Source organism: Misgurnus anguillicaudatus, chromosome 2 (genome assembly GCF_027580225.2).
Source record: "Misgurnus anguillicaudatus chromosome 2, ASM2758022v2, whole genome shotgun sequence".
In the NCBI taxonomy this organism is placed as follows: Eukaryota; Metazoa; Chordata; class Actinopteri; order Cypriniformes; family Cobitidae; genus Misgurnus; species Misgurnus anguillicaudatus.
The window spans coordinates 8613405-8627584 of record NC_073338.2 but is presented as its reverse complement, the minus strand read 5'-3'; the positions used below and the strand labels follow the sequence as shown (position 1 = coordinate 8627584).

Here is a 14180-nt window from a genome sequence, read left to right as displayed (position 1 = left end):
GTGTCTTAATTTATTGCAGGGTGGTCTTGCTTTACCTGTTGTAAAGTTAAATTAAACCTTTATATGTGATCAGATGTCATGCAGTGATATTAAACATTTACAGTGTGATCAGATGTTGTGCAATTATATTAAACCTTTACAATGTGATCAGATGTTGTGCAATTATATTAAAACTTTACAAGTGATCAGATGTTGTGCAATTATATTAAACCTTTACAATGTGATCAGATGTTGTGCATTTATATTAAACCTTTACAATGTGATCAGCTGTTACCTGTCATGCAGTTATATTAAACATTTACTATATGATCAGATGTAACCTGCCATGCAGTTATATAAACCTTAACAGTGTGATCAGATATTATCTGTAAGGAATTTCTTAAACCATATGTGAGCTTTGTAGATTCCACTTAAAAGGATTTAAGTCTGCTGATTTGAAGGAATAAGTGTTGGCAAGTTTGCAAATGAATTCTATCATGGTACCACATAAAAACGAAATAGTTATTGGACTGGCTAAGGTGCACATTTGCTTTAAAAAAGACGAAATCACTGTGTAAATATTGGTAGACATACTTTTAATAATTTTCAATGCTGCTCCATCAACTCCTGACAGGACGATGTAATTAAATATGCCAGGTTACTTGCCGCGGCCGCTTCATATCGTCTAACCACGAGACGATTGCTGGGACAATATAACACTATCCGAGCGTCGTATGAAGTTTTAACCGAGCTCCTAATTTAAAACATTTACAGCAGTGGCGATATTTGTCATTTCGCTAAAGTTATAGTGAACTACAAACAATCTTCTAACCACCAAACTAACCACCGAATGCACTGTGCCATATTAGCAGCGGAAGTCGGTTGACAAAATGCGGAAGAACGAAGAATTAAAAAGGGGCGTGCCGGAATAAGGTGAATACCAATGAAATTATTTTAAACAGATCAGGTACTATTGTGGTAACAGATTACAGACGTTTTAATAAGGGTTTGAATAGCAACCATGCTCTCAGTCTCATTCGCTTACAGTCCGACTTTTGAACTTTTTTCTTTATAATTTATTTCGGGTATAACTCACTGATAAATTATATGTATTACCTGATAAAAAAAATACTTGCACTAATGCTGCACAAAACTCTTCCACTAGCCTGCTCGAGAAAAGCCGCAGCTGCACAGTGATTTCCCCGCTGCATACTGTATGAAACACCCAAAAGGATTCATGCGGCGTATGATGAAATTTTAAAGTATAAAGACCGTAGCGGTCGGAACTGTGTGGTACCTATACTTTGGACAGAGCGTGTGGTCTGACTGACAATAGCCCATCTTTTGACAGCGTATCCGCACTTCATTCTGACCACCTGCACAGCTTTAATGAGCTGTTTGGTACTGAAACCATTGTCAGCCAACAACATTTTTTTGTGCAAGGATGTTTGAAATAGTTTGGCAGAAAATAGCCTACTTCATTTGTCAGTAGAGCAATATGGTTTCCGTTTATGTTGGTTATATATTTGAGTGAAAGGCTTTGTCCTATTTCATTTATGTTATTTATATTTCATTATTTTTTCTGTGACATATTTTCTCTGCTGACAATACAAGGATGAAAAATATAGTGGGACGAACGCAATTTATAATTGTTATAGGCTACTTAATCTCTCTCTTTACGTTAGAGACATTTGAATTTGAGATTCTGAAAATGAGATCTAAGTTTTGCAGACCCGTCAGGTCGGGAAATAAAGCAGGTGAACACAGAGTGTATTTTAAGCAGTCGCTGAATAGAACCTTGTGGGAGCTGGACAAAAAAACAGTCCCGCGCAGAACCTCCTTTAAACTTAGGTGTGTATGTGTGTGTCCCGAATAAATGATAATCAAAAAAAGAATAAAGTTCAAAAGCCTGACTGTTAGAGTCTTTCATGAGAGCATAAATGCCTGTAATATGTTTACACTATAGTACTTGATCTGCTCAAAATGATTTCATTGATATATGCCTATAAAGGTGTTAAATTATTTAAAATTACAATATTTTTTGATCTCAGCACACAATCAGAAAACCCGTCGTTATTATTATTTTTTTTATTTTAGTTCAGAAATAAATAATGGAAAAACAAGTCGTTTTTTTTTTTTTTAATAAAAAAAAACGATTTGTTGCTTGACAAAAGATCAGAAAGCCTATACTAGGCTAATTCAAAATAAGACAAAAAAATAAGTGTGGCAACAGCAGCTGGCCCGCCATCTACTGGCTAAAAAAATACTGGCCCGCGGCCAAAGTTACTTGCCGACCCCTGCTTTAAGGTTTAAAGGCGCTGCTTGCAGAGACAAGTGTAAGGAAAAAAGACAGAAGACCTGACAAAAATCTTTTATGATTAAATTTTTTTGTTATGTACATGCACTTTAATATTTACAATATATTTCTAAGATACATAAATATGTGACCTTGTATATGAAATCCAGGCTACTGTCTTAACATCTAATGACATCTAAGGTTTGAATTCACTGATTTAACATTGAGTTCAGTCTTTGGCATGGCCTTACTCAGTCAGTATTGAAGATTATATCATGATTATATTTTCAGAGAATGTTTTCTGTATTGTGTAGGATGATTTTATGTAGAAACCAGTAAGTCACAAAGAAATTCTATTAGACAGGCCATGTCTTATTTGTACAACATATGTGAATAATCTTCAGACTAAAACTTCAGAAATCCAAACTGTTATATTTTAGCATTTCAAATGCAGCCACCCTTTACCTAGAATTTAAAATATATAACCCTGGGTTTTTTTCAGTAATATTTTGAGATCTCACCCTGAGATATTTTTAAACAATGTTAAAGAAATTTCCATGTATTATGGGCTTGAATCACTTGTTTATTTTATAATTTTGTCCAAGTAATTTGAAAAAAAAAGTTTAAAATTTTAGTTTTCTATTGAAAATGAAATACATTTATATGTTGCCACTATATTTTTGTCCACAAACGTAATTGAATCATCTACATTGTTGAACTACTTTGAAGAGTATAAAAAATATTTTAGTTATGTGCATCAAACTATTTTAGTTACGTGCTTTAGTAGTATAGCAGTGTATAATAGTTACAGAATATGTAATTTATGTTTATGTGTGACATCTAAATGTTCTATTACTGATATATCCAAGTTGTTTGTGTGTTATATTTGTAAAATGAATAAATTTGCAACGGTTATTGACAGTGGTGTACTTGTTTTTAGTTGTTATTGCACAGAAGCACATTATTCTGAATAAGTGTGAATGAATAAAGGTTTAAATTAATAAATAAAGATCTGATAAAGCTCGTGCAGAGCGGCTGAAATTGCACCATTTAAACATCGGCCCGAGGGCATTTGCGACGAGATGCCGACATCTAGACGACATCTTCCCAATTAGCAAATGCTCCCTGAGCAACATCTTGCCGATGGAACTTTAAAAGTCGGGACAACGTCGGCCAGGTGTACAGTGCACAGCATAAATGAGTACACCCCCTTTGGAAATTAAGATTTTTCTCCATTTGTCAATAAATATGAGACCAACTTGCTGACCATCTTTTGTATACAAAAAATAACTAATTTACATCAAATGAGGTGATGCAAAAATGAGTACACACCGATGAATATGTTAGCAAAAAATTAAATAAAGTGTAATTAACAGGAATTTACTAGGAAATGATGAATATAATTAATCATCACACAGGTGGCCACAGGATTACTGGCAATTGAGAGTGGTTTTTAAGAGAGAAAATCCACTCTCATGTAATGGTGACAGAATAGCACCACATTGTAAAGAAATGTCTCAAGACATGAAAAATAAAATAGTTTCTTTGCACAAAATTGTCAAGGTTTCAAGATAATTAGTTAAGCATTGCTTATAAGTTTGAATACTGTCGCGAAAGGGATCCAAAAAAAAAAAAAAAATGAATGGATTTGTGGGAAGCTCTCTGTGATGTCCACTGAAGTTAACACCTCGTCAAGAGTGTTTTGGGATGAGAGATGTTGAAAAAAATCATCATGCAAATTCAGCACAGTTGGCTAAAACATTAGAAAGTCAAATCTTGGTTGTTTCCCGTGACACCACACGACGGACGCACAGTGCAAAGGAGAGGCATGCATGGCTGTCATCCACAGAGAAATCCACTGGTAAAGCCAATGCACAAAAAGCCTTTTGCTAGAGCTCATATTGAGAAAGGGAAAGGCTATTGGGTCTCTAACTCTCTATACTTTGGAGTAATGAGACAAAGATTAATCTTTGTGGCTCTGGGGTGCTCCAAACTGTATGGTGTTGCAAAGGTGAGGAGTGCAATAAGAAAATGCATGGTACCAAAAGTAAAGCATGGTGGTGGCAGTGTTCTTCTGTGGGCTTCATGAGTGCTGCAGGTGTCAGGGAGTTGAATTTTATAGACGGCATCACATCATGAATACACAGATGTACTGTGAAATACCCAAAGAGAAGATGCTACCATCACCCTGTGCCGTTGGTCATCAGGCAATCTTTTAACATGACTGTGACCCAAAACACACATCTAAGGTCACTAATTCATTTTAGAAGCAGCACAGGGTAAAAGTAATTCAGACCTCAATCCAGGTTAAGGTATGGGGAGTTCTGAAAAGACAAGCAGAACGTCATTCTCCATCCAGGATCTGAAAGAGGTTATTGGTCAAGAATGAAGAATAAATTTTTTTTACTGTACTGTATCAACATGTTTATTCAATGTCTAGAAGAATTAGTGCTGTTTTTAAAAAAGAATGGAGGCCATGCATAATATTAGATTGTTTTTTTAAAGAATTTTTGTAGGGTGTACTCATTTTTGCATCAACTTATTTGATTTAAATGTGTTATTTTTCGTATCCTTAAGATGGTCAGTGACTTTAACTCTTATGTTAAGAAACACAATTTTTTTATAAAACTGGTGTGTAAAAATACAGCAAATTGGTCTCATATTTACTAACAAATGGAGAAAAATCTTAATTTTCAAAGGGGGTGTACTCATTTATGCTGTGCACTGTATGTGGATCTATCTATCTATCTATCTATCTATCTATCTATCTATCTATCTATCTATCTATCTATCTATATTTATTTATTTATTTATATGTTGGGAACATACATTATAATACAAAAGTAGCTAGTAGCCTATACATACAAAATGTAAAGGAATGAAAATGTGTGTTTTTTATGAAAAGCATAATTACTTTTCGATCGAATCCAATGTCGGATCAAAGACTATTAATTAACCATGCACTGTATAAAAATGTTTGCTGCCTTAATTTTTTGTTGTTGAATCAATTCAGATAAACAAGTCATTTTAACTTACTATTATTATCTTGGCAAGTGGTCAGTTGCTACATCTTATAAAATGAAGTTCACTTCTTTCAAACTATATTTTGTAAGAAACTCATAGTCAAGATAAATAATAGTAGGCAAGGCAAGGCAAGTTTATTTGTATAGCACATTTCATACACAGAGGTCATTCAAAGTGCTTTACTTTAGCTGTGAAGTGGAAGGATGTGGTTCACACATAACTTCTCTTATCAGCACTTAGCCTAAGTTAAAATGACTTGGTAAATTGTTGAGTTGATTTAATAAAAAAATGAAGGCAGCAATCAATTTTTTACAGTGTGTCTTTGTGTAAATTCAGGTAAGCCAAAACGCTTGAATTATTGCTTTGTTGGCAACATAAGATTAATACGGGATGTAATTATATAAACAATCAAATTCTACTGCTATTACATCAGAACAAAATGACATTAAGCAAACAGCTGTGGCTATGAATACTCGGATTACTCTTTTTTAAGACAGTGGTCAGTTTAACAAATAGCTTTCAGTATAGACTAGTTAAGACCATGTTATAAGGTACATGAAACATCCTATAGTCACCATTGTAAAGATTATCAATAATAATTCATCAAAAATATAATGATAGTTTATTACCTGGGTTGAAAGTAAGAAGTATGAAGGACATTAATAAATGCCATACTGCCATTGCTAAAAGAATACAAATGTTACTGTGAAATGGCTGATGGACAGTTGTGTGATGCCGAACTTCCTGTTAAAATATTTAAAGAGGAAATGGTGTCAGAATGTGACTCCCCAACAATCTCACCACAGACTTGGCTCAGCAAGAAGCCTCGGCTTGGTCAGGTGGCCTTTTGTGGATGTGAGGTTTCCATGTCTTCCCTGTGTCAGTGTGGATACTGTAAGCCATTTGTCCTCTTTAAATAATTATATAATCAGACCTTAACCTTTTTTTACTTAATTTCCAAATTCATAGATAAATAAATAGTAAATGTGCGTTTTATCAAGCTGTATACTTTTATATTAAATTCTCCAAATTAAGTTTTTAATGACATGTGTAGTATCATATATTAAAATAAAGGAGATACAGTGTAGTTGCAGTCAAACATTTTAAACAAGTAAGAGAAGAGAAGTCATGTGTGATTCACATCCTTCCGCTTCACAGCTACACAAACTTCACCAACAAACTATTTTAACACCTTCTGAAAACTGCACAGCCTTATAACAATGCTTTTGACATATGATATGACACTATAGATATAATACAGGCTTAAAAAGAGAAAATACTTTCATGGAAACTGTGTGTCGCATGGTCGGTGAGTCTTAAGGGGAAACAGTTTAAAAACAGAATTTAAAAAAACTTTCCTCCTGAGTCAGTTAAAGAAAAGATAACCTGATATTTACTCAACTGTTTCTGTGTCTGTGAATAGTAAAGTACTAAACAGAATTAATGATGGATGATGAAAAATAAAAACAAAAGCAAAAACTACACTGGAATGCACAGAAACCAAACTGAATCCTTTATCACACATATCTTATAAGAACAGATGACCCTAAATATAACAATTCTGGCATTGAACCAATGATTTTGCACCCACTTATTTTTTCTCTTATTTAGCACCTTTTTGTTTGTTCACTTGTCAGAACGCCCTCAGAGAACTATACTGAGAACTACACTCTCTGAAGACGAAGCACTGCCGCATGGGCGGAGCGATCCGCTCGCAGCACACGAGAAGCCCCTGGTGAGGAGCAGAGAGTTCGGTCAGAGTTGTGCAAATCACTCCGCCCATGCGGCAGCGCCTCGCCCCCAGAGAACACAGCTCCCAGCACGCACACTGCCAAAAGATCGCTGTGTCTCACATCACCCTGCCACCCGCACACGGCCCGACCACACAAATCACAACACACAAACAGGAAAATGATCGCGTTATTTTGTCACTTATTGGGAGCAGTATACTAGCTGGAGCCATGCATTTCCAGTCTTTGTGCTAAGCTAAGCTAGCGGGGGCTGCGTCAGACAGAGTTACAGCACGCACGGAGATGAGAGAGGTATGTATGGACTTATCTAACTCTGGGGGATACGGTGAATAAGCTAAATTCCCAAAATGTGGGCGTGTTCCTTTAAAGGAACAGTATGTAGGATTGTGGCCAAAACTGGTATTGCAATCACAAAACTTGTGGCTAAAACTGGTACTGCAATCACACAACTGGTGGCCAATACACAAAATGACAACATAAACATCAGTTGAGGGCTGCAACCAGGGGCGTTGCTAGACATAAAGCTCTACTGGGGCACGGGCCCCCCATTTTTTTTTTTTACTTTTTCTTGAAAGCCTGCGGTGTGCAAGATACAATTTCCTTTGCTTAACCCACTATTCCAACATTGCAACAAGTACTGGGAAAGACAAACATTTATTTAAAAATATTTAAGTATCATCTTCATATATATACATATATACAACATGTTTAAAGGCATAAAATGTTTGGAAATAATGTATAGAACAGTATAACACAGTTTTTGTATGTGAACAATGCAATTTTATAGACTATTGACAGAGGTTTTCCAGAGATTTTCCCTCTAATGTTTAAGCCCTGACAGGGTAAGATGTTATGTGTCTTTACTCCCTTAAAGGCAAGGTAGGCAGGAATTATCTAAAAAACTTTTTTACAAGTTCGTCTAAACTGTCTTTATATACAAATGCATAATCAAAATGTAAGTACTCTAAAAAAGAGAGTATAAAACTCGAGTGTCCGTAGACCTCCCACGACTGTGTCAAACACAGCTAATTATTTCCATCCGGGACGAAACATATGATTAGCTTGCTCAAATATCACTCTCTCTCGCGACCATGGCTCCACCCGTTGCTATGGGATCTGCCCAGACATGCGCACACCCGATTGATTTGAACGTGCACGAGGCAATAGGAAGAGCAATAGTACAGCAGAGAAATAGCACTAACAACTCACAGAAACTGCATTCACATCTTACAGTACCTGCATATCCAGTCAGCGAAGGCAAAAAAGGAATAAATGAAGCAATCAAACGAGAGGAAATATCGCGTGGCTTTTCCTCGAGTCGATGATGCGGTAGCGGTATTGTCTGCGGAGTGTAGTCCTCGTCAGAGTCAACAATGCTTTCATCACAGAAACTCTTCCATGCAAAACACTGGCTTAATAGTGAGTACTAAAAGCCATCCGTTTATAAAAGCCCTCTGTTTATATTCCTAGTGATAAAGTTAGGTGTATTATTACATGTGATTGTGACTTGATGTTATTACATGCACCGCGCTCCTTCCTCTCCGCTTGTCTGAGGTAATTCGCGCGTTCATGTGTTTTGGGGGCGTGGCTTAAGAAGAAACCCAGAAGGGAGGGGGTGGAGTGAATGGAAAAGTTAGCTGTGTTTAAAACAGTGCTGAGAGGTATACAGACACTCGACCCCCATACTCTCTTCTTCAGAGTACCCACACTTCACTTATGCATTGATATACAAAGTCAGTTTAAACAAATTTGTAAAAAAGTTTTTTTAGATAATTCCTGCCTATTCTGCCTTTAAATTCATCATCTCTCATTTTTGCTTCCCTTTTCCTGCTTTGCACAAAACATTTCTGATGTCCATCACATGCGTCAATGATCGGGTGAAAATAAGATTTTCATTATTATTTAGAAACTTACTTTAGTCTCGTTATGTTTTCATAAACCAACTCAATCGCGTGTACTTTGTATGCGGCTGCGCACGGCAAAACAGTCGCGTGCATGCCTCAATTCATGTCCGCGTCCGCAAACCCATTCGTGGAAATTAATGGGTGCGCGGACATGAATTGAGGCGTGCACACGTCAGTGCGACTGCTGGGTCGCTTTTTCAAACGTGAATTGGGTAACTACATTGCATATAGATCCGTTTTGCAGCGATTGTCTTTGTAAAGGAATAAACTAGTTAACTGCTAAAATGTAAACTTGAGATTTACACAGGGGCACAAAAGATTTACACTGGGGCACGTGCCCCAGTAAAAGGGGTCTAGCGACGCCCCTGGCTGCAACTCCACTTTTAAAATGACAATATCCTGGCCAGACCACTGTTGTCAGTCATATAAGTATTTGAAATGAAAATTATTTCTTAATGTCTAGTGACATATCAGGCCCATTTTATGATTAATTGATATAAATTTCTTACATACTGTTCCTTTAAATCTTAAATATGGAGTTCATATAATTTAAACTCCATTTTGTGTTTTCACTTTTTTTGCCTTCTGCACTCCTGCAACACAACAGGGCAAACAAAGCCTTTAGGCTTGAAAAGCAATTGTTTAATTAAATGCACCAGAATACAAGAAATTGTAAAAAGCGATGCATCCAATGCCCAACAGCTGAACCGCTAATATTTGATGTAATTGGTGAAATAATATAAGTGGGTCATGACACATTTTTTTGAGATGTTAACAGATATATAAATATATGTTGCAAATTGCTTAAAACAGTCATAACCGTCACAAATTGTATTACAAAGTGAAAAGTGTATTATTTCAGCGCTATTTTGGGACCATTTTGTTTTTTGGTGTGTTTATTTGCTGCCATGGCTGCAGATTACGAATGCACGTCACTAGTTTTTCAGCATTATTCGTAAGAAAGGACTAAAGTCTAATCTAATGTGCCATGATTATCATGAGCCATCTTAGTATTTATGCATGCTAAGTATCACTCGCACACTGAAAAAAGTGCACAACGCATGTCATTACTCTTAAGAAGTTTTTATATTTGATCTAACTAAAAAAAATACATTTTCTGTCCAGCCATCAGTTTTATGTAAAAAATTGTTTGATTTAAATTAAAAGTAAGTCCTGTTGGTGTAAAGTAAATACATTTCTGTAAATTAAATTAAAAATATTAGTTTCCATTGTCACGTGACTTCTAACGTTATCATGGTCGTGCGTGAGGACGTTCAGCTGAAGTTCAGCTTTCTGCCATCTTGTTATACACTGCACCGATGGATGAACTTCGCGTGGTACAATGGGATTCAAGAAAATTGGTAAGTAATGTTAAACATACCCTTCATACATATAAACATTTTGGCATATTATTAACATTATACAAGTGTGATTGTACTGTTGTTTTACTTTGTGGTGTACCGGTCGGATCGCAGTTGATTGAGCATGACGGTTCGGCTCACATGCGATTCGCGGATTAATGCGCAAATTAAAATAGGAAACGTTTAATCATTTGCACGTGTTTTAAAGGCTTGCAGATGTTAATATCAAAGTGATTTTAAGCAATTTCACCGCAAAAAGGCGCTAAAGTGAGCAGTTTCTATAGGCATGCGGATGAATGTGTCTCTATGCCCTTCAAAGATCAGAACTCTTGATGTGTAAACTTTAGCGACAGTTTTGCTACTTTGTCTCATACTGTAGTCGATTAAAATGCATTTGGCCAATAGAGCAATGCGACTGTTTATGCTGCATCTCCTTCCGGAAGCGCTGTTTGAAATTCGCGCTCTGTCTCTGTGTATGCACTCAAAACTGCAAACATGGAGAGACGAGCAAACATAAAATCTTTCGGTTCTTGACAGGGTCCATACAAACAAAATGATCTCCACAGTATTCTTTTTTTAAATAAAAACTTTTGTTTATGTCACAAGATGTAGTTGTTGCAGGCCCCGCCTCCGGAGACCCTTCAGACAGATTACTGTAAAACACTGTAAAAACAGGATAAAATGAAAAGACCGGGAGAGTCACGTCTGCTCGTTCACAGCTCCTCTGCTTGTATATTTATTCAGTGCACAATCAATTTCAAACATCAACTTCATGTACATATAATTGTTTTAAAGTTTTCTTTCCCTTTCATCACATTAATGTCACTGTCATCACAATAAATCATGTTACCATTGTTCTTATCTTCAATTTACTCTTTTTGTTGACACCAGAATACTCCATAGACATTTTATACACATCCATGCTTATCTTTATAAAGAACATGAAACTTAGAATTATATTTACTAAAACACACATATATATGTATATATATAGTATAAAAGTGTATATCTTTTTAACCACTGTCCTTTTTAACATATTATATATTGTGAATATATTGTATATTGTAAATAATAACACTGTTTACCATTTTTCTTCAACTCACAGGCGAGTATTTATAATAGGGAAACACATACAGTGTGTTTTTTTCTAATCCCCATCAGTGCACGGTCACGTGACCACCAAGCGCGCCAAACGCGAAACAGAACGAGCTTCTCAGAGACAGTTAACACTCTCTTTTTTTTACACATTAACTTGAACGATTAAACATTGTATAACCAACACACACTTAATAAATCTATATGGTTAGATATAAAGATCACTGGAGCATATTTAAGTAACTCATGTTAAAGAGAGAACACACATTAGGAAAAACAAACATCATAAGATCACATTTAACAATCCTCATTCATCATGCATCTTAGGAGTGCAATCACTGTTTTATACTTCATGTTTTCCTTTATAGTTTCTTTTGTAAAGTGCTTTTACCTGTAAAAACAAGATAAAATGAAAAGTCCGGGAGAGTCACGTCTGCTCGTTCACAGCTCCTCTGCTTGTATGAGGAAGCATGCGCAGTTCATCAGTCCATACGCGACTCCCGGGCAGAATGTCAAAATAAGAGTCCTTTTTGTTTTTTTTCGGTTTATATATACCAATATACATTTGTTAAGCTGCATTTTGCATAAAAAAATAAATTAATCTTTGGACTTATAACCATACACAAATTCCAGAGAAAAACAATAAACACAATTGTATACATACTTTGTGTGTATCACACTCTCCCTGACAAAATAAGAAAGGCTCCAGTGATCAACCTCTTTCCTCCTATATGTACAATCAACACACAGGTAAAGTGAAATTGTATGGTAAGTATGTGTGAGGAGTGTATGAATTGGTATAACCAATTTGTGGTACGCAACTATTCAAACCCCAAACAGGTATGTGTGTGATTGGGTAAGTTGTCACTGCATTAAGTGTTGGGTATGGCTGTAGCACAGGCTGACCAAAGGTATCATAAGTGTAAATCTGTCTTGGCCTTTTCTCCCTCGTAGACCTCCTTACTCCAGCTTCACTCCTTTCACTTGGACTTGCTACTCTCTCTGGCTCGACAAAAGCAGCTACTTCCCTCTCCTCATCCACATCATCTTCCACAGGTGGTACCAGGTAAGTATTTGGTTCTTTTTCTGACAGATCTTCCTGTACCCTTAATTCCTCCCTTCTGTGTATTTGATTGTATTCTTCCTCTACAGGTACTCGCTCAGGTAAGTGGCTAGTCCCTGGTTCTGTCCAGCTAACTGGGGTTCTCAACCAGTATCCTCCGCCGCTGTTTTCTTCATCTGAGTCTGCCATGTCACTGTCTCTGATGCTTTCTTTGTTAATTGTCTGACTTGTCTTTTTCTGTTTTCCAGGTTTCGGCGATTGGGTTGTCATTGTAGGAGCTTCCACAGGTAAGTCATTGACCAGCAGTAGTAGGTTACGGTGCAATGTCCTGGTTTTACTACTGTCTCCATTCTCAGGATAAACTACATAGACTGGGTTTTCAGAGACTTGACTCTTCACCACGTAGACCACTTTCTCCCAGTAGGACCGTAACTTCCCTGGCGCCCCTCGTTCTCCAAGGTTTCGAACAAGCACTCTGTCTCCTGCTTTCAGTACCACTCCTCTGGCTTTACGGTCGTATTGAGCTTTCCCTCTCGCACTTGATTGACGACTGTTTCCTTCAGCAATCTTGTATGCCTCTGCCATTCGTGCTGCCCACTGATTTGCATACCCCTTTGGTGTCACTCCATCTGCTGGCTCCACCAAGCCAAAGATCAGGTCAACTGGAAGGTGAGGATGCCGCCCATACAACAGGTAAAAGGGAGAGTACCCAGTAGGCTCGTGCAGTTGTAGGCATGCACAATTTGAGGTAAATGCTCTTTCCACTTTTCTTTTTCTTTTTCTGCCAGTGTCCTCAACATCTGCAGTAGAGTTCGATTTAACCTCTCCACTGGGTTTCCTTGGGGGTGGTATGGTGACGTTCGAGAGTGGCTGATCCCCGCAAACTGTTGGAGGGTGCGAAACAGTTCGTTCTCAAACTCACGGCCCTGGTCGTGATGTAACTTGGCCGGATATCCGAACCGTGGGATGTAATCTTGGAACAAGCGTTCAGCTGCAGTCCGCCCTGACTTGTTCTTGGTTGGGTACGCTTGGGCAAACCTTGTGAAATGGTCCATGACAACCAGGATATATTCATATCCTCCACGGCTCGGCTCAAGGTGCAGGTAGTCAATGCAGACCATCTCCATTGGTGAGTGTGTTGTGATGCTACCCATGGGTGCTCGAACATGTACTGTTGGTTTTTTTTGTTTGATACATGGGCACTTTCTGGTTACATATTCCTCCACTTCAACTTTCATGTATGGCCAGTAGAACCGTTCTCTTGCCAGGTTCAGCACTCGCTCTGTACCCACATGTCCCATTTTGTCATGGATGTGCTCAAGTGCCAGCTTTTTGTACTTACTCGGCAAGACAAGCTGTTTTCTCTCCCTTGTTTTTCGATATAGGAGTCCTCCCTCAAGATGTAGCTTGTTCCACTCATACATCAGCTTTCTGCTGGTTCCTATCAAACCTCCCCTCGCTTCATCTGTGGGAGTGACACCATCCTCCTTCCAAGATTACAGAATCTTCTTTTTGGGCTTGTATTAGTTCATCTAGTTCTATGGTCTGCAACCAGGTGGTAGGTTGATGTGGTTCATCCTCTGCAGTAGACATATACAGGGCAGCAACCCAGGCCACGTCCTTCATCTTTGACACATTACTGCCCTCCCATGCTGCTTGTATTGCCCTCGCGGGTAGCTCCTCCGTGCACTTTGATGCATATACTTC

At 37.5% G+C, this 14180-nt stretch overlaps 2 protein-coding genes across 2 annotated transcripts in view; both read right to left on the bottom strand.

The window, feature by feature from the left end:
- LOC129443307 (CD48 antigen-like) overlaps positions 1-6038 on the bottom strand; it is a 36619-nt gene extending 30581 nt beyond the window's left edge. The window contains exon 1 of the mRNA XM_073857992.1: positions 5929-6038. Within this exon, the coding sequence (XP_073714093.1) occupies positions 5929-5980 (52 nt within the window). The 5' untranslated portion in view covers positions 5981-6038. The remainder of the gene's footprint in view (positions 1-5928) is intronic.
- Positions 6039-10921: 4883 nt separating this feature from the next.
- Positions 10922-13958, bottom strand: LOC141367280 (uncharacterized). The gene is made up of 2 exons (XM_073872310.1): positions 11802-13958; positions 10922-10978 (listed from the first exon to the last, which is right to left on the bottom strand). The coding sequence occupies exon 1, from the start codon at positions 13056-13058 to the stop codon at positions 12150-12152; it is 909 nt and encodes a 302-aa protein (XP_073728411.1). The 5' UTR covers positions 13059-13958; the 3' UTR covers positions 10922-10978; positions 11802-12149.
- Positions 13959-14180: the final 222 nt, after the last annotated feature.